This window comes from Petaurus breviceps, unplaced genomic scaffold (genome assembly GCF_028583685.1).
Source record: "Petaurus breviceps papuanus isolate PSGF00001 unplaced genomic scaffold, PetGlider_PUasm1.0 188, whole genome shotgun sequence".
Taxonomy (NCBI): Eukaryota; Metazoa; Chordata; class Mammalia; order Diprotodontia; family Petauridae; genus Petaurus; species Petaurus breviceps.
The window spans coordinates 19,522,779-19,550,043 of record NW_027185804.1 but is presented as its reverse complement, the minus strand read 5'-3'; the positions used below and the strand labels follow the sequence as shown (position 1 = coordinate 19,550,043).

The 27,265-nt window shown below is 37.7% G+C and overlaps 1 protein-coding gene across 1 annotated transcript; it reads right to left on the bottom strand.

Annotated features, from left to right (window-relative positions):
- Window positions 1-795: 795 nt before the first annotated feature.
- On the bottom strand, window positions 796-26,211 carry LOC138163680 (biogenesis of lysosome-related organelles complex 1 subunit 2-like). Its single transcript, XM_069091089.1, has 3 exons — window positions 26,125-26,211; window positions 2,616-2,718; window positions 796-1,529 (listed from the first exon to the last, which is right to left on the bottom strand). Exons 1-3 carry the CDS (start codon window positions 26,209-26,211, stop codon window positions 1,156-1,158), a joined length of 564 nt encoding a protein of 187 aa, XP_068947190.1. The 3' UTR covers window positions 796-1,155.
- Window positions 26,212-27,265: the final 1,054 nt, after the last annotated feature.

The following is a 27,265-nucleotide window of genomic DNA, read 5'->3' as shown; positions in this document are numbered from 1 at the left end:
CACTGGAATATCAGGAAGGTAGAGCAGCTTGGGCATGCATTCCCATAGCACAAACTCTTTTTTTGCTCTGTTCTGGAAAAATGCAATGGTCTTTTAAATGGTCTAATATCTAAAGTCTCCTCTCTAATCCTTCCTCTAGGTAGTCCCCAAAGTGATCTTTGCAAAGGGCTTGTCTGGCCATCTCTCTGTCTCTGTGTCTGTCTGGTCACACACACACACACACACACACACACACACACACACACACACACACCCCTCTATTCAATAAACTCCAAGTCATCCCTATTACCCCTAGCATTAAATATAAACTCTGCTGTTTGATGTTTAACGTTTTTCACCACTTGACCCCTTCCTACCTTTCCAGCCTGATTACACATCAGTACTCTCCAATTCAGCAATACTGATTGTTGCACACATTACATCTTCTCTCTTAATGCTTTTCTGCAGATGTCCCCCAACCATCCATGTCTGGAAGGTCATGTCTCCTCACTTTTTATTCTAATATTCCCTGATTTTCTTCAAGATGCACTTCAGGTAGCACCCTGTACATGAGAACCTTCCTGATCTTCTCAGCAGCTAATGCTTTTTCCTCTGTTCCCAAGCTCCCAAGGTTACATTTTATCCCCTTTTATATGTGTTTATATTTATACATATATATATATATATATGCACATGGGTGTAGATGTGTCTGTGTGTATACATATGTATATATACATACTATGTAATAATAAAACTAGTATATTATTACATACTATTTATTATATACTATATATATTCTTTTTTTTGAGGGTCATATGTTGGCATTTATTATTTAAGCTGAAGAACAGGTTATGAGGGGGGTGGGAGGCAAGGGAGGAGACAGGGAGCTGAGAGCCTCTCATCTGTGTCTGCTCCAGATGGGGCTGATCCTGATTTCTGAGCCTTGGTCCAGGGCACACAAGGAAGCACACGCTAAGATGAGGTTCCAGGGGTGCAGGTTGAGGAAAACAGCGGGGGTGGCCAGAGTTACACAACCAGCCAGAGGTGGGGCTGGGATTCTCCTTGGGTCAGCAGCACCGCTTCCTTTTGGGAACTGAAGCCTAGCGATAAAGTCCCGTCCCACATATTTCTTATAAAATATTCGCGTAGTTTAATTCTTTGTGCTAAAGAATTCTTTCATCGCCTTTCTAGCTTCTTGTACTTTGCTTCTAGTTTCTTTGAATATGCATCCAACTTGTAAGCTGCCTGCTGGAGAGAGGCTACCTGCTCCTCAATTAAAGTGATCTGATCCAGATAAGGCTGAAGGGCGGCATGTTTCTGGTTTAAGTCCTTTAGGTTTCTACTTGTGTTTACTGCAATATCTTTCATTTCTAGATACTTCAAGCTAGTCAGTTTGTTCATATTTTCCAGAAGTTTATAATCTTCACTAGTGGCTGTCAGCTCGCCCGTCAGGTACGTGGCCATTTTGGAGAACACGTCCTGGCACAGCCCCGTGATGTCCGCCTCGGTGGGCTCCGTGGGCTCCTCGGCCGTCTCCACCACGGCATCGTCTAGGCCGGGGAAGGGAGGAACGAGAAAGGAAGGGGAGGAGGAGGGTGAGAGGGAAGGGAAAGGGGACAAGGAAGGGGGAAAAGGGGAAGGGTGAGCAGTGGGAGAGGGAGAGGAGGGGGCAGTGGATCTACTATATATATTCTTAACTCAGTTTCAATTTCTCAAAATCACAGGGATGAGGAGATTATAATGAGGTGGAGTTTGTCCATCAATTGTTGATCAATGAGGAATGAGATTAGAGAGGTCATCTCATCCTCAGGTATTTGGTCTAAGGGTGGAGTCCTCCCAGGTTATTAGGCAACTGTGTGTAGCTGGAAACCTGGAAGGGTATTGGGGGAAGGTATCCAAGGTTCTGGCTGGGTGATTGCAGGAGGGAAGGAGTCAAACAGAATGGCTAGTCCAGGAAGGCCAGAACTTTAGGAAGCTACCTTTCTCCCTGGTAGGGGCTTCCGTCCTAACTGGGCAGAATTAGCACATCAACAACCTTGTCTAATTGTATTACTCTTTATTTACTTTGTGTGAATCTTGTATTTGCTTATGTATGTGTGTTTTATTTTCTGTTATATAATATAAGCTTCTGGAGGACAGAAACTGTCTTCATAAGCTGAACACCAGCCAGTGCCTGCAATATAGAAGGGGCTTAGCAAACACTTATTAATTGACTTACAGACTCCAAAAGAGCATATTTAGTGTGGTGAAAGGAAGTTTGGAAGCCTGAAGTCAATATGGGAGTGACCAGAGCTTATTTAATTTCACTCAATGAAGCAGTTTTGTAAATGTGTCAGACATTCTGGGAGGATGTGAACATGTTGTGTGTGTGTGTGTATGTGTGTGTGTGTGTGTGTGTGTGTGCGCGCACATTTGCATATGTTTGTAAAAAGGCAATGAAGTATAAAAGGCATTCAGTTTCTAATTTATTTTTTCTGATGGGCCCAGGCAGGGGCAGAGCTGAACTGGGATTGGTGGGTGGCACTGCTTTTAGGCCACCATCACAGAAGTAGAGCCCTCCAACTTCCTTCATGAGCACAATATGTGCCTTTGTAAACAGGACACAATCTGGAACAAGATTTCTGTATTAAGCTCACTCTTCTGGAGTCCATTTTTAGAATTCTGATCATAACTCTCCATGCTGTCATGGGATATGCTGAATTTGTCTGGACAGAAAGCAGTTCTCTTGGACTCCAGGGGCTATGTGGGGGAAAAAATGATATGCTCTTGGGGAGGGTAAAGGAGAGTATTGTTACAGCTGACTATCCTGAGCCCTCAACCATCTGGAGAATGGCATATGGAAGAAGGGAGGTGCAGAGAGGGCTCCTGCTTAATTCATTCTGGGATACATTTTGGACCTCGTTAACCCAGATATGATGATCAGTCTTCTTTACTGCTCCCAGGCACTGAGTGATGTGGCCAATTGAAAAATATGAGAACTAGATTTCTTAGAGACCATCTAGGCCAAGCACCTACCCATTTCAGAAATCCTCTTTACTCTGTTGGGAAGATGGCCATTCAGCTTCCAATGATGGCAACTTCACTATCTCAAAAGTAACTAATTCCAGATCTGGAGAACACAAATTGTAAGAAATTCCTTCCTTCTATTAGGTCCAAACCTGGCTCCTTTTAATTTCTACCCATTGAAACCTTTTTTTCATCTCTGCAATCTCACAGATTCATTCTCATTCATGTTCTGCATGAGTGCCCTTTGAAGACATAAACGTGTTCCCTTTAAATCTTTTCCCCATGTAAGATCTTCATGTAACATGATTTTTGTGGCTTCTCACCATCCTGCTCTGTATATACTCCAGTTTATAAATCTCAAAACATGATCACAAGAAAAAAAGAAAGGAATGTAATTTGTATAAGAAGGCTTTCACGAACTGATTCAGAATGAAGTAGACAGTACCTGGAAAACAAGATCACAGTGAAGTCATTAGAAAGAACTAAAAGAATGCAAACTCTAAATTATAATGACCAAGTTTGGTTGCCTTTGGAGAAGAGTTGATAACATTCACCTCCCTCTCATCTTTGCATAAGTGAGGGACTCTGGGTGTGATATTGCATATACTACCCGACATACCAAATATACTGCTTGGTGTTATTGAACTGCCTTTTTGGGCTCTTTTTAAAATCTCTGTTACAAGGGATGGCTCCATGAGTAGAGAAGGAGAGGGGGTGGGAGATTTTTCACAAATGAAGACTAATAAAAACAAAAGATATCAATAAAAGTAAGATTTTTTTTTAAAAGCATAAAACTCAGAATTTCTAGGGTCTAAGGTGTCCTGATTACTGAAGACTACAATGTTTATATTATTTCATTTGTTATAGACCAGAGGTATTAAACAAGGGGCAGACAAAACACTTGAAAGCTATTAGAACTAGGTTAAAATGTAATTGGGAAATATTTGACAAAGTAAATAAGAAAACAAAAGAACACAGATTATCTTAAAGTGTAATTTTCTCAGTCAATATCCTGCCACAGGAATGGATCTTTATATACAATTTAGTGACTATATTTCTATTTGAGTTTGACATCACTGTTCTAGGCATTATGCATTTGTTAATGCTTCCTGAAATCGTATTATCTTTTCTGATTTCATTGTGACTCAGTTGACTTGAATGGAATTTGTAGTTACCTAAAACCCTTAAATGCTCTTAACATGCATTGCTCAAAAGGTCTCCTCTAGCATGTATTCGTACAGTTCAATATTTTTGACCTCATTGCAGGACTTTAGATTTGTCCATAATAGATTTCACTTTGTTCGTTTCAGCTTGTCCTTCCCCATAAAAACCTTTTGGAATCTTTATTTGGTTATCTAATATGAGTCATTTCCCCTAGCTTCATTTCATCAACATATTTCATGATCATGACCTTCATATCTTTATCCAAGTCTTTGATCAAAATGTCATGGATTGGTCCAGGGCCATATCCCCATGGTATGCCAATAGACAAATTCCGTCTAAGTTGACACTGATCTATTAATCAATGAACTTTTGGTTTGGTTATTCATTTTGCTAGATGGAATAGTGGATAGAATGCTGGGCCTGTAATCAAGAGAATCCAAATTCAAATCCTGCCTCTAGCCAGATGCTAGTCATAAGACTAGTGTGTAAGTCACTTTAGCTTTGTTTCTTCAGCTGAAAAATGAGAATAATATCTACCTCCTAGAATTGTGAGAAGCAAATGACATTATATTTTAACTGTTTATCATAGTACTTGGTACATAGTATGTGCTATATAAATGCTAGTTTTTATTTTTTTAATCCAACAAAATGTACCATTACCATATTTCTCCATCCTATTTACGAGGATTTCATGACAGATCTTGTCAAATGCCCTTCCCTTATATCTACTTCATCAGCATAGTTCAGGCCCTCATTACCTCTTGTTTAGACAATTGCAATAGCTTTCTAGTTGCCTTTCCTGCTTCTGCTTTTCCAATCCATCCCAATATCCTCTCCCACCATTTCCAAATTGATATTCTCAAAGCATAGTTCAGTCAGTCAGTCAGCTAGCATCAAATAAGTATCATTATTTATAATTTATATTCTATTGGATAGACAAGACACATATTTGAAATGATTAAATAACATCTAAATTATTTGTTTCTATTATTCTAGATTTTAAAATTAGTTTTTTTTATTTTATACTAACTTCCAAATATATCCTTCACCCTTACAAGCAAGCCTTATCCTGTAACAATTTTGAAAAGAAAAACAAAGCAGTTCAACAAATTAAATAAAGTTAAAACAATAAACATTTATTAAGCATCTACTATATGTCAGACACTGTGTTAAGTATTGGTCATACAAGGGAAAGGCAAAAAGATCTCTCCTCTTAAGTCAAACAATTATTTCTCTGTCTATATATTTGCACATTAATTTACGTGTCTAAATACATATACATGTGTGTATGTTCTATGTCTATTATGTGTCTATCGTCTATCTATCATCTCTCTCTCTCTATCTGTCTATCTAAAGTCAGAAGGAAGGCACTGAGATTAAGGAGGAAGACTGGAAAGGCTTCCCACAGAAAGTGGGCCTTTAGCTGACTCTCAAAGGAAGTCAGGGCATTTAGGAGATGGAGACGAGGGGAGAAAGTTCCAGCCATGAAAGACCGGCAGTGATAATGCCCGGAATTAGGACATGGACAATTTTGTGTGAAGTACAGCAGGGGGCCAGTGTCACTAGATTAGTGACTTACTAGACCATAGAGTAGAGGGAGGAGAATAATGTGTAAGGAGACTGAAAGAAAAGGGAAAGACCAGCTCATGAAGGGCTTTAAAAGCCAAGCAGATAATTCTATATTTAATCCTGGAAGTAACAGAAAACCACTCAATTGTACTGAATGGTGGTAGGAGAGAGTGGTGATATGGTTAGACCTGTGGTTTAGGAAGATCAATTTGATAGTAAAGTAAAAGAAGAAATGGAGGAGAGGCCCTTACCTGCCTCTGCCCTAATCCAATCTGTTGCCAGATGCTATGGAATCTAGCTTTATAATACCTCTCCTATATGTCCTTTTCTCTCCACTCACTCAGCCACTTCCCTGGAGCAGGCCCTGATCCCCTCTCTCTTGGGCAATTGTAACAGCTCTGTTTAGACTCCCAGCCTCAAGATTCTCCCTACTTCAGTCTTTCTTCCACTCATCTGCCACTGTTATCTTCCTAAAATTCAGACCCCCAAACCCCACTGGTTCCCTATTACTTCCAGGATCAAATGTAAAGTCCTGTAATTAAAAAAAAGATTTATAACCTGCCCCCTTAATAGACCAGTCTTTTAACACATTATTCCTTCCAATATACTCTGTGATCTAGCAACACATGCTGGTTTCATGCTTTTCCAACATCACATTCCATCTTAGATCTTTGCGTCTTTTCAGTGGCTACTTCTCAGGGCCATAATGTTCAGTACCCTCACTTGGGCCTGTTAGTGTACATGACTACATTCCAAGCTCAACTCAAAGCCCATCTTCTGCTGGAGAACTTTACAGGTACTCCACCCCCCCACACCCCTTCACCACCATGATCTCTACTCTACTATCTCTCCCTCTCTCTTTCTCTCTCTCCCCTATTTATCTAACTATCTGTCTATATATCATCTATATCTACATCTTCTTGTATGCTAGTTATTTACATGTTGTTTCTCCCATTGGAATGTAAGCTTCTTGAAGTCTGGAGTCATGTTTTTGCTTTTGTATGTCCCCAGTGCACATTGCCTGGTGCAGAGGAAGTGTTTATTAAGTGCCTGCTGACTGACTAATCATTCCAAGTATGTCTTCAGGGTAATACACTTTTTGAACCTAGCAACTCTCAATGACTCTCCACCAATAAGATTTCCATTAGTAGAGGAACTACCTACATAGAATAAAGGCTAAATCTTTAATTAAACCTTAAAGTATTGAACTTAGAAGTACCAGGGATCCATGGAAAGCTCTTGAGCTAAAAAAATTCAATTTAAAGACAAAATTTTATTTTATTTATTGAAAATTTAATTTTAAGATAAAAATCTTAAAAAAAGATGAATTGGAGTAGGACAGGAAGAAAATTAGGGAAGTCAGTTGGTAGGCTTTTGCATGCAGTGATGACTAGTCTGATAACTCTGGGAATGGAGAGAAATGGAAGAATCTGAGAGACTTATTGAAGGAAAACTTTCCAGGCTTAGATGACAAATTGGATACAGAGGATGAAAGGTGCAGATAAGTCAAAGATGGTTCTAGGCTTTTGAGCCTGAGTGTCAGGAAGAATAGTAATATTCTTTTATTGAAGATGAAGTTGGTTTGAAATAAGTTAAATTTGAGGCAAAAATGATGAAAATATCCAATTCTAAGTGTCACTATGTGCCGAATGTTGGGGAAGCAAAGTACTTATATTATTTTGGGGCAAAATAGCACTGACAGTTGGGGCAGCTGGTGATTCAGTGGATAGAGTGACAGGCCTGGAATCAGGAATATTCATCTTTGTGACTTGAAATCTGGCCTCAGACACTTAGTAGCTGTGTGACCCTGGGCAAATCACTTAACCCTGTATGCCTCAGTTTTCTCATCTGCAAAATAAGCTGGAGAAGGAAATGGCAAACCCCTTCAGTATCTTTTTCAAGAAAACCCCAAATGGGGTCACTAAGAGTTGGACAAGACTGAAAATGACTGAATATCAAGAAGCAATGACAGCAAGTAAATGCAAAACATGTTCAAATGCAAAGTAATTTGGGGGGAGCACCTGTAACTGGAAGAAACAGAATGCTCTGGAAAGGAGGGGGTCCCGTCCTGGAGAGCCCCTTCTTCCCTAACTAGTATTTCTCTTACAACATAATGAGAGCAAAACAAACCAAATCACTGGTATCAAAAAGGAAAGTTCCACACTACTTTCTATGGTGACAATAAATACATATATTGTATCCTACAATTATCTCATCATTTTTTCATTTGGCTGTGGACTGAAATAATCGTATAATGGATACATTTAACATTCGGTTATTTTTATCAGTTTAATTGCTGATTTAGCCCTTAAGTCAAATATTGAGTTTTAAAGTACTTTGACAAATCATACTCACATAATTATTGTCAGTTTTTCCTTTTTCCTAAGTAATGTGAATTCAACGGGAGTGGCATCTATCATTATCATAGGTTTAGAGCTGAAAGGAATGTTCAAGAGGAAAGTGAGTCCCAGAGAGTTCAAAGAGCTTGTTGGAGGGCTGGGATTTGAATCCAAGTCCAGTGACTTTCTATGAGCCTACTCAAAATGATGATCTAGGTACTTCTACTTGTAAGACTAATGCATAGTAATAATTTTCTGATCTTAATCCGGAAGCATAGCAATCTAATAACATTCCAATAATTTGTTTTTGCACTCTTCTCCCACCTGAACTGATCTATAAATGAAATGAAAAATTGCAAGAACCCTATTAAATGGTGGAATGGGGAAGGAGTTGGGAAGAGGACAACATAGTCAGGGCGTATGGAAAGCTGCAACTTGAGAGTGAATCAGAAATGCCAGCTTCCCATAGCTCCCACTTCATGAGGTGGTTGTATTTAAGTATACCTCTTAAAAAATTGGAAGGAACATTTGGTCACATACTCATGAAGAATTTTCTAAAGCAAATTGAGAATATTTATGCTCATGGGAAGATAAAGATGAGTCTGGTCTTTGTGCTTTCATTTGCATGAAGGAGGAGACAATGAGTGAACCCTCCTGTGAACTAGCTGGGTGGAGTTACCAAGAGGAGCTCTGATATTAGAAGGTTCTTATATTGCCAACAATATCGTAATCATCAATGGGCACCTCCTTACCTTATTACTGTTTGGAATAAGAGGCTGTTCTGAGCTGGGCCTGGTTTAGGTTGACCGAGTGATTCATATACAAGATTGGAACAGATTGAGATGCTCAGAGATCATCTAGCAAAAGCATCTTAATGAAAGTTGGTTTACTTCATCATAGCATGGAAATGATAGTCAGCAATTACTCAGCATGGATTCCGTTGGACAGTTCCTGCCTTACTTGTCTTGGTGGCACATTGGTCAGATGCATGTATCAAGCCAAGGGTGGTCTTGATTCTTTCTCAGCTGGCTTTTTTATTTAAATGATAAGGAATCTCCATCATTGGGTTGGTCCATAGTTCTTTGGGCCAATTAAATATCCACAATTATTTTATTACTTTTTAAGAAAAAATAAAAGTTTCCATGGAGCAGATTTTACCTCTAGATGGGGGTAAGGGGTGATTATCAATCAGTCAGTCATTTAGTCAACAACATAGTCTTACTATGCATCAGACACTGTGTTAAATGCTAAGGATTCAAAGAGAAGTAAAAACAAATGAACAAAATATCAATCAGTTAGTCAACAAGCATTTATTAAGTGATGGCTACGTGTCAGGTCCTGTGCTTTACACTGACAATACAAAAACACAAAGGATTAATAAATCCTTGGTTTTGAGGATATCATGGTAGATTGGAAGACATGATGATCCCTCTCTCAGCTCCTAGCACAACTACTGGTCTTGGGAAAGGGAACAAGGATGTACCATATGTTTATACTGAAGTGATGACTTTCTATTTGCAATAGATTTGGTCCTCCTCAATTTGAATTTGATATATCCCTTAAAAAAGGAGCAGAACCCCTAAATGAGCTTCAAACCTGCCATTCAACATGAAATGTGCAAGATCTGTTTTACTTCTGAGGAGTTACTGAATAAGATAACTCAAGCAGGAAGGAAGGTAGCTATGTGTAACTTTCTCATTGGGCAATATATATATATATATATATGGAATTCAGAGAAGCTTAGAAAGAGTCATATGAACTGATGAAGAGTAAAGTAAATAGACCTACAAAAAACATATGCACAATGATTGCATCAGTGTAAATGAAAAACAAAATCCCCTTTGTTTTAGCCAAGAGATCTGCACCTAAAGGTATATAGGGAGGAAGAGAAAGACATTCTAATGTGGGTACATCTTCCCTCTCCCCCTTCCAAAGAAGAAGCTGTTCTCTGTCTCTTTGTTTATCTAGTTTAGTTTTTTTATCTTGAATTCTTGTGCTTGAATTTTAAAAAATAGGCTTAATTGAAGGAGGATGAAGAAGTAGATGGAAATTTTTGGGAAAATACTGAAGGGGATTTCTGGGTACTTTTTTTTAAATGACATTTTCTAAGTTCTTTACTTCACACTTTTCAAAAATCCCAGTCATTTTCTGACTTATGCCTCTCCTCATAGAACCCACCTTGTAACAAAAAAATGCAATTAAGGAAAACCAGACAATGTAGTGACATGACAGCATATGTGATATTCTGCATTTATAGTTCCCTATTGCATTCTAGATAAAGTAGAGTTTGAAGTCAGGCAAAGGAATATACACCTGGTCCTTACAGCTGGGTTTTGGAAGGGAAAAGGATGTACCTAAATTTTGAGTTATTCTTTTTTGTCCATATGCTTATGAGTACACGTGGCCAAAGTACATAGAGTTCTTGGATGAAACAAAGTTAACAAAATGGCCATCTTTTAAAAATCCTGGACCTGGTTTTTCTCTGATTGCATCAAAAAGAAGGAATTATGTCTTGTCAAGTATTCTCCAGGTCCAAGATTGGTCTCTTTATTTAATCATAGTTCAATAAATCAGTTTTATTGTTGTTTTTATTTAAATTGTTGTAATTATATATATTGTTCTCCTGGTTCTGTTTACTTCACTGTGTATTAGTTGATTATGGGTCTTCCCAGACTTCCCTAAATTCCTCATATTTATAATTTCTAATTCCACCATGATGTTCCTTTGCATCCTTATACCACAATCTGGTAAGTGAGTCCTAACTGATGGTATAACATTTTGCTACGAGCATAAATACTTCTTTGTCTCCCCTGTGTAAGGGTGTGTTCCTACATAGTGATCTTATGTATTATGCTGGGATACAATGAAAGAACAAGGAAATCATCTTTTCTCTCCTAAGAAGGGTAAAGAATAAATGTAATAGCTGTCATTTATGAAATGTTTTAAGGATTGCAAAAAAAAAATTACCTACATTGTCTTATCTTGTACAATAATGAAGAAACTGAGGCATGATTATTCCCAGTTTTATTGATGACAATGTAAATATGATTATCTCAGTGGTCTGTAATTTCCTGAAAGTTGTTACAGCTTTATGTAATGGGCTATTTTTAGAGGTTTTAAGTTTCCTGTCTTTTTTTTTTTTTTTTGCTTTTTTGGTGGGGAAGGGAGGGCAATTGGGATTAAGTGAATTGCCCAAGGTCACATGGCTAAGTATTGTGGCAGAGGGTGGATTTGAACTCAGGTCCTGACTCCAGGGCTGGTGTTCTATTCACTGTGCCACTTAGCCACCCCAGTTTCCTATCATTTAAGCAGAGAAACAAGATGGTAATTTTGCATTGTTCTTCTCGTGTTCTCTTGTCTTTGAAGAAATTTTAGGTTTGAGTTAGACTGAAGTTCTTCAGAGGACCCTTCCAACTCTGAAATTACATGTTTCCATGATGATTCAGAAGCTGCTTTAGGATCAGAGTCCTAACTAGCAATTTTGACATCTGGGGCATGTAGTAATGACACGCACACCCTCAAAATGAATTTTAAAAAATTATTTTATTTTTAATTTATGGAATTTCAATAACATAGTATAATAAAAAAAGAAAATTCGATGGTAGGGAAACACCCTAAAACACCACACCATGAGGGTTAAGACAATGACCTTGAGTCAACAGTCCCTGTCTTGTGCAGACCCTAGGACATCATGAGGCAGGTGTTGAGGAAGCTGTTATTGAGAATGGTGGTGGTGGTGGTGGGTGGTGAACGGGGAGGGGCCAAAGTGTACCTAGGGTGCAGCTTCCCATTTTGACTTTTGGTTCTTGTGAGCTAGTTACTAAGCTCATTCTTTCTATATTCTCAAAGTTAAAGGATTATCAGAATGCTTTTGTATTTGCTGCTTTGGATCAAAGACCCAGTCACCTTGATGGATTTCTGGCTCCCCTTAGGTCCTTGAATCATCTATTCCAGCAATCATTGTATATATTACTGTGGAAAAAAATCCAACATTGTTTATTTGCCTATTCTGGCTATTTGTTTTCAAAATAAACTAGTTTGTAATACTTTATCTGATCTGAATACCTTTTTCCAGTTTAAAAAAATTTGAATTTCTAATAAAAATTCTTAAAAACTACTTCCTACAACCAGCTGGGTTAACAAAAAAAAAGAAATTTAAAGTAAGAACAGGTCACACCAGCCTAACTTTGAAAAAAAAGTACGATGCCACTAAACGGGAAGATTAGGGGTGTATTGTAGATACAGTATAGCCAGATTTCATCAAGACATCTGGCCAAGTCCCTCTCAATACTCCTGTGGGAAAGATGGAATGATGATGACTGGATGATAGCACAGTTGTTTGGATTTGGAACTGGTTGAATGACCAGAAACAAAGAGTGGTGATTAACGCATTTATGTCAACCTGGAGAAATAGCTCCAGCAAAATGCCCCAGAGCTGTGTCCTTGACTTTCTTCTATTCAGCATTTTTATCAATGATTTGTATGAAAGCATAAATGGCATGCTTGTCAAATTTGTGAATGATATACAGCTGAGAGGGACAGGTAATATATTGGATGACAGAATCCAAAGCCAAGGCAGAACTTGGCAGGCTGAGGCTAAAAGAATGAAGTTTAATGGGATGAAATGTAGACACCTAAACTTGGGTTAAAAACACACAAGCAAAAATAACTGCATATTATAGAATAGAGGGGGCATGGCTAGACAATGGTTTATATGAAAAAACATCTGGGAGTCTTGGTGTCTCAACAAGAGTCAGCAACGTGATATGGTAGACAAAAAATATTATTTTAATCTTGTGGCTTTGATGATTGGAAACAGGAGTAAAGTAGGAAGTGGACAGTGGATATGGATATTTTGGCTGTTGATCAAAAAGGTCGAACTCCAAAGCAACATCAAGCAGTTCAAGTAGCAGTGTTTTGATAAAACCATTCCCTTAATGTTCAGGAAGTTTTCAGGTGATAAGATTCTCCTTTCCTATGAGGCATTAGTCTGTCCATTTGCAGAGATTACAAATTGCCAGAAAGGACCTAAGGTTGCATTAATGAAGGCATAGTTCTTTGAACATGACTACTTAACGTTTTTTGTGTCATGGACCCTTTGATGGTCTGATAAGTTCTATGTACTTCTCAGAAATAAAATATTTAAAATATATAAAATAAAATACATAAAATTGCAAAAGCAATAAAATATTGAAATACAGTTATGAAGATACATTATTATAGATAGGATCCACATGTGCAAAGTATTTATGGCAGCTCTTTCTGTGCTGGCTAAGAATTAGAAATTGAAGAGATGCCCATCAACTGGGGAGTGGCTGAACAAACTGTGGTATATGAATATAATGGAATACTATTGTGCTATAAGAAATGATGATCAGGAGGATTTCAGAAAAACTTGGAAGGATTTACATGAACTGATGCTGAATAAAGTTAAAAGTAGCAGGAGAACATTGTCCATAGCAATAGGAACATTGTGTGAAGATCAACTTTGATAGTCTTGTCTTAGATCATTGTATTGCTGAGAAGAGCCAATTCCAAAAGACTCATGATGGGAAATGCTGTCCACATTCAGAGAAAGAACTATGGAGTCTGAATGAAGATCAAAATATATATTTTCACTTTTTTGTTTTTTTTCTTATGGATTTACCCTCTTGTTCTGATTCTTCTTTCACAACATGACTAATGTGGAAACACGTTTAATAGAATTGTACATGCATAAACTGTATCAGAATGCTTTCCATCTTGAGAAGGGGGAAAGGGAGAGAGAAAAAAATTTGGAACTAAAAATCTTATACAAGTTAATGTTGAAAATTATCTTCACATGCAATTGGAAAAATAAAATACTATTAAGTGGGGGAAATAAAATTATTTTTAAAATGTTCAAAGAATCCAGTTTAAGAATGCTTGGCCTAGAATAAGTTGTGATATCCCATTTTTGTTCTCTGTTATGGTGTACCAAAGGCATATTTTTTTCTAAACTTTGAGTGTATTGAATTGATTTATTCTTATTGTGAGATGTTTGGTAGCACTGTTACCTATTCATGTTTCTTTGCCCCTGGTTTGGGGGAGGGTGTGTGTGTGAAGCTAAATACCTAGCTAGGTAAGGATAAAATTACATAATTCTTTGAGTGAAATTGTGCTGTGGGGGAGGCTCCTGTATTCATTGATGGCATGTCTGAGATTGGAAGAGCAGGCCAATGAATTCAGTCCATACAGCTCAGATAAATGAATACAGCTTTTTTCTGGTGTAAAAACAAAGATAACAACCAGCTCTGCCCTCCACCAAAAAAATTACATGCCCCACACTTTGAAAATGAATGACATTATTAATGTTTTATCCATAACTTTCTTAGGTCTAGATAATCAACAAAACAATGATTTAAGCCCTTATTTGAAGCTTTTGCTGATTTCCAAGGATAAAATAATAAATGTTCACACTGAGAACTTAACAATAGGCTCTCAAGAGCTGATTTGAGCTAACTCCAGCATACTGATGGATGAATAGCAAAACCTCCCTGTTTATATTCTGCAGAGGAGATGTATTTCTTTTCAGTGGTCGGGGAGGGATGTTGACACAATGGAGTCACTCTCTATATAGAAGAAATCAAGTTAACCACTGTGGGCTTGGGTGGGTTTGGGGCAGATTTTAGAATAGATTAAGATAAGGAAGAGCAGGATTACTTGGTGGTTTCCTCTTTACATGCACTTCTTTCTAAAAATGGATTATTGATATCTTTAGTTTTTATATCACCTCCATTCCCAGCCCCATTCCCTTTCCAGACAGCTATCTCTTATAACACAGCACTGAAAAAAAAATAAAAGAAGCACTAAAAAGACAATGAGAGGGGAATACAGCAAAATAATGAAAAAAATCCTGACATTAATGTAATGTTTCCCATCTTTACAAAGGAATAGGGGAAAGTGACTTCTCATATCTCTTTTTTGGGATGGATTGGTCTTTATACTTTAACAGCTTTCTGTTTTGATTATTTTGTGGTTGTCATTCTTTCACTTTACATTGTCGCAATTCTTATGTTTGTTGCCTAAATTCTGCTTACCTCACTTTGCATCAGTTTATATAAGTCATTCCAAACCATGTTTCTTTGCATTCATCATGTTCATCGTGTCATTGTTGTATTACATTATATTCATGTGCCACAACTTGTCAGCCCAAGAGATGGGCATCTACTTTGTGTACAATTCTTTGCTATCACAAAAGTGCTTCTATAATATATTGAGGCATAGAACCTTTCTTTTTGGCAATGATCCCCTTGGGGTAAATGTCTAGCAGTGGATGGATAAACATTAACTTCTAATTACCTTAATATTTTTCTTAAATTTTCACATATTCTCTTCCATTGTTAATAAACCCTATAAATTTTTAATCTTGTGATCTTGAGTGAGTGGAAATATAGCAAGGAGGAAGTGGACTTTAGAGAATACTATTTTGGTTGCAGATCAAAAAGGTGAGAACATACAAGCAACACCAGGCTATTCAAACAGCAATGTTATTTTTAAATAGCCTTTTATTTTTTCCCTAGCTACATGTCAAGAAAATTTTCAGCATTCACTTTTACAAGAGTTTGAGTTCCACATTTTTCTTCCTATCTCCAACTCTCCCCTCTTTTGAAAAAGGTAGGTAATTTGATATAGGTTATACATGTACTATCATGTAAAACATATTTGCATATTAATCACAGTTGTGAAAGAAGAAACAGATCAAAAGAAAAAAAACAGAAGAAAGAATAAAGTAAGTGAAAAAATCCTTTGATCCACATTCAGAGCATATTAGTTCTTTGTCTGGATATGGGTAGCATTTTCCTTCATGAATCCTTTATACTTATCTTGGATCATTGTATTGCTGAGAAGAGCCGAGTCATTCATAGTTGGTCATCACACAATGCTGCCTATACTGTGTACGATGTTTTCCTGATTCTGCTCATTTCACTTTGCATCAGTTTGTTTAAGTCTTTCTAGGTTCTTCTGAAGTCTTCCTGTTCAACATTTCTTATTGTACAATAGTATTTCATTATATTCATACATCACAGTTTGTTGAGCCTTTCCCCAATTGATGGGCATCCCTTCAATTTCCAATATTTTGCCAACATAAAAAGGACTGCTGTAAATATATTTGAACATGTAGGTCCTTTTCTATTTTTTGTGATCTCTCTGGGATACAGACCTGGTGGTGGTATTGCTGGATCAAAAGGTATGCACACTTTGGTTGCCCATTGGTCATAATTCCAAATTGTACTCCAGAATGGTTGGATCACTTCACAACTCCACCAACAGTGCATTAGTGTCTCAATTTTCCCACATCCTCTCCAACATTTATCATTTTCTATTTTTTGTATTATTAGCTAATCTGATTAGTGTGAGATGGTATTTCAGAGTTTTTAAAATTTGAATTTCTCTAATCAAAAGTGATTTAGAGCACTGTCTATAGATAGCTTTGATTTCTTCATCTGAAAACCACCTGTTCATTTTCTTTGATCATTTATCAATTGGGGAATGGCTTGCAGTCTTGTAAGTTTGACACCGTTCTTTATGTATTTGAGGAATATTTGAGAAAAGATCTTTATCAGAGATACTTGCTTTAAAGATTGTTACTCATCTTTTCAAGCAGCAGTTTTAACCAAACAATTTGCTCAATATTCAGGAGGTTTTTAGGTGAAAAGATTCCCCTTTTCTATAATTCAGAAGCCTGTTCATTTGCAGAGATTGCAAATTTTCAGAGAAGACATTCCTCCCACCCTTATGATAAAATATTTAGAATTGGGAAGAACCTTAGAAACCACTGAATCCACTCCTCACCCCTCCAACCTGTCATTTTGCAGATGATGAAATTCAGGAAGAGGTGAAGTGACTTCTCCAAGGTCATATGCAATAATGTATGAGGAGGTATTTGAAACTATGTCTTTCTGACTCCAAGACATAAGGCCCTTATTTACTATTCCAAATTTGTTCAAATTATTAAAAAAAAGAACATGTAGTTCAAAATCAATTAAAATAATTTATAGAAACAAGTCAACAATAGGTTAAAATAAACTTAATTAAAAAAACTTTCATAGACATCAGCAGTGAGACTTTCAAAATGTACTATATTTTAAAGTAGCCTCTTTTGAAAAAAAAAGTGACATTATTTTTTCATGTGACACATAGTAGGCACTTATTAATAAATGCTTGTTGAATTGAATTGTATTTTAAATTAATTTGTTTATTTTAAAAGGCAGTTTTATTAATTTCTTTGCCCTTGCCAAGGTTGTATCTGCCAGTTAGCAGATGGGCCAGTCCATCTGAAAGTTGACCGTTTTCTGTATATGGATCTTAATTAACACTCCTCTATCAATTAGTCATGCTGACCATACTGAGTGTGATCACTAACTGCAAATGTTGAAAATCAGACATCAAGATTTCTACAAAACACTCTCTTGTTTGGGGTTATCTGAGGGACAAAAAATTGCTAAGAATGAACAGGAAGAGAATGAGGACAGAGTAGCTACATTTGAGGCATAAAGCAGACTTTTGGGATGACCTATATTGTTCAGATAGTACCAATTTCATGAAATCTGTCTTGATTCTCTCTTCCTGTGCATACCACTTGACATACCATTCCAGCTCAAAAATGGCTTTCTCTAGATAATAAAGAAATTTCAAACTCCTTAGTCTGGTAACTAACTCCTTAGTCAGTTTCATTATTTGGCATTCACTTCACATTTGGAGTCAAGTCAACAAAAATCATCGATTAAGGTCTATCTTTTGTCAGGCACTGTGCTAAACCTTGGAGATACAATGAAAGTCCAAAAATAGTCCCTGTTCTCCAGAAGCTCACAGGGGATATCAGGTTGGTAATAATCTTTCTTGAGGACATCATATAGCTCTTGGTTTTGCAACTGGTTCATGCCCTTAGGATGTTAAATATAGAGCTAAGATGGACCAAAGAGGTCATCCAGTTCACACCCCTCCCCCATTTTACAGATGAGAAAACAGGTAAACTGAGTAAAAATTACTTACCCAGGTAAGTATGACAAAGGTCGTAGGATCACCAATTAAGATTAGAGAGGGAACTCCAGCTCATTAATCCAATCCTTTTATTTTATAGATAAGGAAAATGAAATCTAGCAAGCTTAAATGACTTGACCAAGGTCAACAAGTGGCAAATCTAGGATTTAAATTAGGTCCTTTGGCTCCAGATCCAGAGATACTGTACAACTTTGTGCATTATACTTATCTGCACTTGATTTATTCTTCAACCACACTGAAACTACAGCTCATCTAAACTTTATATTTCACAGAACCTAGTACAGTGCTCTGTCAATAGTCAGTAGTGCAGAAATACTTCAAAAATACGAATTTGTTGATGCCATCAATCCCTCCACACTCCCTTGGGGCTTAGAGGATGGTCTTTGGGAGTTGTTATAGTTGAACAATTTAGACCCCCGCAGCCAGCATGATCGGCAGCTATGTGGTACAGTGGATAGAGGGCTAGGTCTGAAGTCAGGAAGACTTGAATTCAAATCTGGTCTCAGATACTTACTAGCAGAGTGACCCTGGACAAATCATTTACCCCTGTTTGCCTCAGTGTCCTCATTTGTAAAATGAGATGGAGAAGGAAATGGCAAATCACTCCAGTATCTTTGCCAAGAATGCCCCAAATGGGGTCCTGGAGAGTCAGACATGACTAAAACAGCTGAGCAACAAAAATAGGTCTGAAAATAGATGGCTCCCAATGGGGCCAGGGTGGTCTTCAGACAACATTCTGTCATTTGGCCCACACTCAAAGTCTTTTCAGTTTGGTGGAAACTGCTAGAACTTGTAATTTCCTGTCTGAGAACTGTCAAGCCATGATGAATCATGAGATTTGGCATAAAATGGGTGCTTAATAAATATTGTGGATTTTTTGACTAGTAGAATGAATGAATGAATAAAAATCTTCCATATTTTCAAGAGATAATTTCTTGCTGAATTCAGTGTGGCCTGAAATAGGTCCTGTTGACATTTTAATTAGCTGCTTTTCATAGGCTTTGATATTAGAAATTAAGTAGCAGTAATTGTTAGAACTGAAAGTAAAGCAAGAGTAAATAGGCTCAGAATAAAGTCTTGAGTTCTTCAGTGAGTAAAATGTGTTACATTTAGTATACAGAATTTGGCACTTCTGTTTTGTGTACTCAGATATCTCTTCCCCATCTGCCCCACCCCTCCTCACCTTTCCTTCCTAGGGTTTGGCTGCATTCCAAGAGAGAAGAGGATGTCAGATAGATGAATTCTGGGTAGGTGAAGAAGTGTGACTATAATTCAGTAATTGTTCTGTCTGGACAAGATCTAGCAAAATTAGTCTTTTTTCCCCCCTGGCTTCCCAGTTGCTTTGTTGTTCACAGAAATTCACTCAAAATGGCTCATTCTTTTGCACTTTCCTCTGGCACAAACTTTTCCTTATTTCAGAAAGATAGAGTGGGAGACTGTTTCTCTAACCTATCTTTGAGATGTCATCAATAATACTCCAGATCAAAATTTAGAACTGACTGTCTAATGATTGGCATATAGGGGGGTGGAGAAAATTAGCTTGATACAAGAGAAGTAGACATATTTCCAAAGAGAATTTTTCTCCCTCTCCAAAAGATTTGGGAGGTGATGGGAGAGGATGAATTGCATGAATGTGTGTGTCTGTGCTAACTACTTAAACCTATATCTATGTCTATATCTAGCTGCCTTATTCATGGTATGTAACAACTATTTATAAAATGCTAAATATGCGTTCTTTATACACACAGAGAGATGAGAGAGAAAGAAAGGAGGGGAATGAGAGAGGGACACAGAGGGAGGAGAGAATAATATATATATAGAGAGAAAGATACAGAGACCCACAAGTAGGGGGAATCTACTGGTTAGACTGGGAGTGAGGAAAATGGATTTTACATCCCCATTTTGGTAAATACTAGCAGCTATATAGAACAGCAAAGTAGTACAATGGAGACAGCTGTAGACGTGGAGTCAGGAAGGACTGAGTTCAAATCCACCCTCAGACACTTACTAGCTATGCACCCCTGGGCAAGTCACTTAACCCTCTTTGCCTCAGTTTCCTCTTCTGTAAAATGAGCTAGAGAAGAAAATGGCAAACCACTCTAATATGTTTCCCAAGAAAATCCCAAATGAGCTCATGAAAAATCAGACATGACTGAAATGACTGAACAATTTAAATCAACAGCAGTAGTATGACCATGTCTGAGTTACTAAAGCTCTGAACCTCACTCAGCCAATGCTCTAAAGCTTCTCTCCTAAATTCCAGATCAGTGGAGAGAGGCCTTATACCCATGAAGCTCACAATCATTGACTTATTTATATGTGAGTGTATATATTCACATATTGTGATGAAAGGAAAGGTAGAAAGGCATATGGAGAGCTAATGTTAGAGTCAGGATTGAAGGGAAGAAGGAAGGAATTGAAAAGTATTTTTTAACTTATTTTGTGCCAAGCACCATGCTTGGGAATACCTGAGGCCAAGTCCTGCTGGTCCCACATATTGACGATGACCCTGATCAAATCCCTGAACTTTGATTTTGATTTTCCAGCTATGATTCAAGCACCTCTCCATGTCTATGATTCAGAGACAAGTTGCCAGTCTACATTGAGAAGGGGGATTTCCCTCCTGGTAGTTCACTCAAACATATTCATGTTTGTCTATGTAAATTCATGTGTGTACACCTCTACATGTGTTTTGTATGCGTGTAATATAGTTATTTTTATATAAAACTTTAAAATTTTCAAAGTGCTTTGCCCATATTATCTCATTCTATTTTCCGGGAGGAGGTGTTATCATTATTCTCATTTTACAGGTGAGGAAATAGAAGTGAAGGGAGGGTAAGTGACTTAACTCTCATCAGAATTAGTGGCTCCAGGTCCCTGCACTGTATCCAGTAGATCCCCATAAGCTGCCTCTGACTCTTACAATGATACAGTCTATGTGCATGTGTGTGTGTGCATGGCTATGTGGACACCTTATACACACATGATTCACAAATCCATCTGCAATTTATTTGGTGCCAAATATGAACTTAACAAATCTTTTTTTATGAACCAGTCAGTAAATCATCAATATTTGGAGTTGCAAAGGACACTTTTGAGAGTTTGTCCTATGTCATCAAGAGTCTTTTAGTTAGCGCAGTGCATAGTGTTAGACATTTCTTAGCAGTATAACCCTGGGAAAGCGTGTTTAGAGAAAGGTCTTTGGGAGTTTTTAGAGTCAAACAATTTTATGCCACTGCAACCAGACACATAATAGATGAACGGGATGAGACTGATCTTCAGACAACATTCTGTCCTTTGGCACACACTTCAAGACTTTTCAGTTTGGTGGAAATTGCTAGAACTTGTAGTTTTGCTGTCTGAGAACTCAGGCTGGCTGCCACTCTATGATGAATCATCAGACTCTACATATAATAGGTACTTAATAAATATTGATTTTTCTGACTGGTGGAATGAATGGATGAATAAAATCTCCCATATTGTTAAGGTAATTTCTTGCTGAATTCAGTGCAAACTGAAATAGGTCGTTACCTTTTTTTCTTTGTTCATTTTCTCATCTGTAAAATGGAGGTGATAACAGCACTTATATTTTGGAGTTGTTGTGGGGATCAGATCTTTGGAGGCCTCAAAAGTAATATATACAAGCCAGCTGTGATTTCATCTGCTTGCAAGACCATAAGCATGAATGTATATAGATAAGTTGTTCATAACTTGAGATCATGTATAGCTCTTAGGGGAGGCTGAGAGGTTCAATGCCTTGCCCAGAATTATACAGGGTATTCCAAAAGTCTTGGTGCATTAAAAAAAAAATCACACCTAGTCAATACCTGTGTGACCTTGAACAAATCATTCATCTCTGTGGACCTCAGTTTACTCATCTGCAGAATAAGAGGCTTTCACTTCTGAGTCTCTCAGTTCCTGATCCTATGTTATTTATATAGCATTCTATGGTGAACATATTTCATTCTCTTCTTAATTATGCCCAAATCTTCTATTCTTGTGACAGAGGAGGCTCATGATCAGTTGACTGGTAAATGTGGAGCTATAAAATGAAACTCCCATCTTCTAGTTAGTCACAGTGGAAATAACTCTGGGTTTGGAGTCAGAAGACCTGAGTTCAAATGCTGCCTTTGCAACTAAATGGATTCAAGGACTTTTCAGGGTTTGGGTCCCTGGACCTGAAGGTCCAGCAGCCCAGCAGTCAGGATCTCCTTTCCATGGACTAGTTTGCCAGGTTGTTAGAAGACAGAAGGTGCCAAGAGGAGAAGTGGGAGATGCCCCAAAACACATTTGTGAAGAATGGGCCCCAGGGGAATCATTTCAGAAAAAAATGTGTCCATTACCTGTTCTGTGGCTGTCACCCTGACTCCATCGCTTCTGATTAAGCTTGCTTCCATGATCTCTTCCTTATTTTCAGATATTTTCTCCTGCTGTGATCTAGCGCTTTAGGGATTCTCTTCTTTTCCTTTCCAATACTCTAAATAGTCAATCAGTCCACCAGCATGCATTTATTAGCCATTCCCTATGTGCTGGGTACTGAGCCAAAGAAAGTAAACTAGACACTGACCTCAAGGAGCTCACATTCTAAATGGGAGACAGCATGCAAATAACTATGCATATCAAAGATTTATCCCATGTAGCATAAATGGAAAGGTAAGAGGGAAGGCATTAGAAAGAGGGATAGGGTGAGGAAAGGTCTCCTGCCAAATGTGGGACTGGAATGGTCTTACAGAAAACCAGAGAAGTCAAGAGGAAGAATTTAGGAGGGAAAACATTCTAGTATGGCAGCTAGCCAGAACAAGGACATGTAGTTGGGAGATGGGGTGTTTGACATTTTTTCACTTGATCCACCTTGCACAAGTCACTTTTCCTTTGCAGGCTTCAGTTTTCTCATCTGTAAAACGAAGGGCTTGAATTGGATGTTTTCTGAGTTTCTTCTAGTTCTGGGCCTATAAGTTGATGAGTTTATGTGCCTTTGAGTCAGTTACTCCTAAGTCAGATGTAAAGGGAACACAAAACAACTATGCCTCAGTCTGTATTTTGATGTTAGGACCATTTTAAAAATCTAATAATAAAAGTAAAGTTTTAGGGGTGGCCAGGTGGCGCAGTAAGAGTGCCAGCCCCAGCGTCGGGAGACCTGGGTTCAGTTCTGGCCTCAGATACTTGGCACCCACACAAAATAACTGACCCTGTAACCTTGAGCAGGTTACTTAACCCCCATTGCTTTAAAAAAATAGTAAAGTTTTATTCTTTCAAGTAGAGGGATTGACTTCAAACTTCAGATGAGCCAAGGGGAATCTTTTATTGAATAAAAGTCTCATTCAGTACAATTATAAAATTCTAATGCAGAAGGGCATGAGTAGATATGCATTTGGATAAAGATTTCTTCCATGAACAGTGGGAAGGATTTGGTCTGCACCAGAAAAGTAAACACAGTTGAGGAGTATAGCGAAGGTCATTGTTGCTGCTGCTGTTGTTTTTAAAGACAGTTGATCTTCTCTAAACTTGAACCAACAAATGAAAGGCCTAAGAATAAATGAGTTCAGTGTAAACATTAAAAAAAGATCTTTTCTTTCAAATAGGCTTTATAAAGAAACCCATCCATTAGCATGTATCAGATGGAATTTTGTAGGCAAAAGGTTTTTACCCCTAGAAAGCTTTGCTATTTAAAGATCACAATTGAAAATTGAGAAACAGAAGAAATCCATTTTAAGTAGTCTTTTGTGTTCCTTGCTGGTTTGTTCTTTGTCAGCATTTCTGGAATTCAGCTGGATGCTGGACAGACTGTAAGTCACTTTATAAAAGGTTAGGCCACAAATCTGCAGTAGTGACCTGTGAGGGATAAACTCCAGAGCCCTACTTCAAAGATCTAAATGTCTGCAGGCCTGGAGAAGGGCTAATAGAAACCAGAGCACACACTTCATTGTTGGGAGGCCATGCATTGGACAAGGCTCTCCTTTCATTCTCCTTTGTGCCCTCACTCTGCTACATGTGGAAAACTCACTGGGGAGCAAACTATAAAGGAGGAGATGGGTGGTAGATGCCCACCTTCAGGTGTAATGTTGGATCCATTCATTAATTTATTTACTCATTCATTCAATCATCATGCATCACGCACCTAATCAGTGCCTTTTCTACTTTGTCATGCTGCCAGGAACTGCTTGAAAAGGCCATGGTCCCCCACTGAATCCAGGGCCGTCTCCAGCCATCCTGATCTATATTTGGCCACTGGACCCAGATGGCTCTGTAGGAGAAAGTGACGCTGGTGACTTTGCACAATTCTGCCTTGCTTAACTACAATTCACTTGTATGTCATGTATATATACCTTGTATATATACCTTCTTGATGTCATGGTCCTCTTAGAGAACAAAGGACAAATAGTAGCAGCAATATATGTCAGGCACTGTGCTAGATGCTAGAGATAGCAAGACAAAAATAAAGCAATGTCTACCCTCAAGGAGCTTACATTTTTTTGAAACAATATGTAGATAAATAAATACTAAATATATAGAAAGCCATTTCTAGGAGGAAGGCCATAGCCACAAGGGAGAGAGGTCCCTCTGTAGGAGGTTGTTCTCAAGCTATTGTTACACTAGTTAAGTACAATCAATAAGGCCATTTATGAAGTGCCTTCTAAGTGTCAGGTCTATGTCAGGTGCTGAGGATGAAAAGTAGGCAAAACAGCTCCTATCCTCAAAAGGTTCATGGTCTAATGAGGGGAACAAGAAGGTGCAAACAAGATTTTATATACAAATATATATATATATATACATGCATATATAGATACACACATACATAGACACATGCATACACACATAGTTTATGTACACACATATATTCCTATATATGCAGACATAAATATATATGTAGACATAAAGACACATGGTAAACTGGAGATGAGGGGAAATATTGATGCATTAGTTGAAATGGTTGCCTTTTCCTCCTGCCAATTCAGATAGATTTTTGGACAGGAATACACTACATTTGTGGGTTCCATTTCAACCTAAGTGGATTGTATTTTAAAATAGAACAATGGAAGATTAGAGCTGGAAGGCACATTGGAATTCTCTAGTTCAAGTTTCTTGTTTGTTCATCGAGAAGCTGAGGCCTGTAGAGGAATAAAAAAAAACAAAACAAAACATCCAGATCACAACCAAATAATGGAAAATGCAGAGTAGTCTAGGATTATTTAGACCAACTCTTTAGTTTTTACAAATGAGGAAACTGAGGCAACTAAGTAATACAATGATGCTGAGCCTGGAGTCAGAAAGATCTGAGTTCAAATCTATCCTTAGACATTTACTAATAGTATAAGTATTTATACCCCAGAAGTCGGCAAACACTATAAATCAGGGCTTGGTTTATTATTTTGTTGACTAACTAGACTTAATAAAGTGATAGAAAAATGTTAATAATCCAGATTAAACTTAAAAGTATGTTGTGAGTACATATGTATATGTATCTATATATATTACATGCAACTCATATATATACATACACATAGATTCACAGATATATACATATATGTATGTATATCTATAGAACAAGCAGTTCTGTTAACATATATCTAATATTATATATATAATATATATTATATATGTTAACATAGAACTGTTTGTTAAATATTTACCAACACATTTCTGCCTGTACCCTTTTCCCTTCATTAATACTATGAGTCATGTTTCTGTTTATACCCTAAAGCAAAGGTGGGGATCCATCAAGAGGAAAGAATTTCATGATAGACTCCTGAAAGTAGAATAGGATTTTCCTACAGATTGAGGGGGCCTGGGTTCAAGCCCATTCTGCATTTTTGTTTGCATTAATAAAACCTGTTTTATATTTTATGTTATGCTAGCTTGCATGGTAGACGAGAGTTCTTTAGTGTGACCAAAATGAGTCAGGCGATGATATTCCCAGTGTTTTCTCTGAGAGGGGGAATGCACCAAAAAGATTTTGTGAGGATCTCCCTCCTAAATCCACTCATCCTCTCCCAAAACATAAACATTTGCACTTGGGTCCATCTTGTCAGGTCCCAATGGCTACCATCACCAGCACCAGCACCACCACCACAATCAGCATCATCATCATCATCATCGTCATCATCATCATCATCATCATCATCACCGTCATCATCACGAGAATAATATCATCCTTAACCCTATTTAATCATCAAATAAATACAAGGGAAATAAGCGACAAGGTTGTGTATGTCTTATTGACATTCACCCCTATTCCGTGATAAACAACTCTAGGGATATGCCCTAAAGAGAAGAAACTATATTCAGTAGAAAGAGTGTTGGTGCTGGAATCAGAAGATCTAGGTTCAAATCTACTTTGTGACATTGGGCAAGTCACTTAGCCTCCATGAGTTGCTGTTTCCTTATCTGTAAAATAAAGAGGTTGAACTGGTTGGCTGTTAATATTCTTTCCAACCATAAATCCATAATGTGGTGATCTCTTTTTCTATTTGAAAAATGATACTCTATTGTGAAACTTGTTGGAAGACCTGAAGTATTCCCTTTTAGAGAATGGATGCTTTAATCAGGCTGCATTGTGCGGTGAATGATGCCACTCATCTTGATGTGACTTTCTCTGTTTGTCAGATAGGATTAGACACTTGTGGGCTGCTGGTGGATTGACACCAACCTAGAATCTTTAATACTTGATTTATGTAATATTCTTAAGAAAAAGCTATACTTCTCAGAGCACCTAGTTTTTCCTCCTGAATTAACATCTTATGCTCCTGAAGCATCCAGGATTTCTGGATACCTTCACCCAAGGATTGTGGTAACTTGAACCAGCAGCACTCTACTCATTGAATGGATCATTGAGTTAGCAGAAATTTCAGAGGTCATCTTGTCCAGTTCTCATCTGGACCATGCATTCTTTCCTTACCAATAAGAAATAAGAAGTCACCCCTGACCGCTGGAATGAATCCAGAATAGGGGAATTTACTACCCTTCAAAGCAGTTCATTTGTCTTAATTGTTAGAGAACCATAGAATTACAGACTTTGGAGGGACCTCCGAGGACATTCAATGTAGCAATTAATTCAACCAGAAAGCCCTCTACAGCGCCCTCAACTTTGAATTAGCCTTTTGCCTAAAGACATCTGGTGAAGGGCAACCTGCTTCCTTCTTGGGCAACACATTTCACTATTAGATCACTCCAAGTATTAGGAAATT

Excerpts from the sequence above, each read along its gene's own strand:
- LOC138163680 (XM_069091089.1), bottom strand. The coding sequence starts at position 26,211 with ATGACGGTGATGATGATGATGATGATGATGATGACGATGATGATGATG. Across the intron at positions 2,719-26,124 it reads TGGTGCTGGTGCTGGTGATG|CCCCTGGAGTCCAAGAGAAC; the intron begins GTAGCCATTGGG and ends TCCCCCACATAG. Across the intron at positions 1,530-2,615 it reads TAAAAATGGACTCCAGAAGA|ACGATGCCGTGGTGGAGACG; the intron begins GTGAGCTTAATA and ends TCCCCGGCCTAG.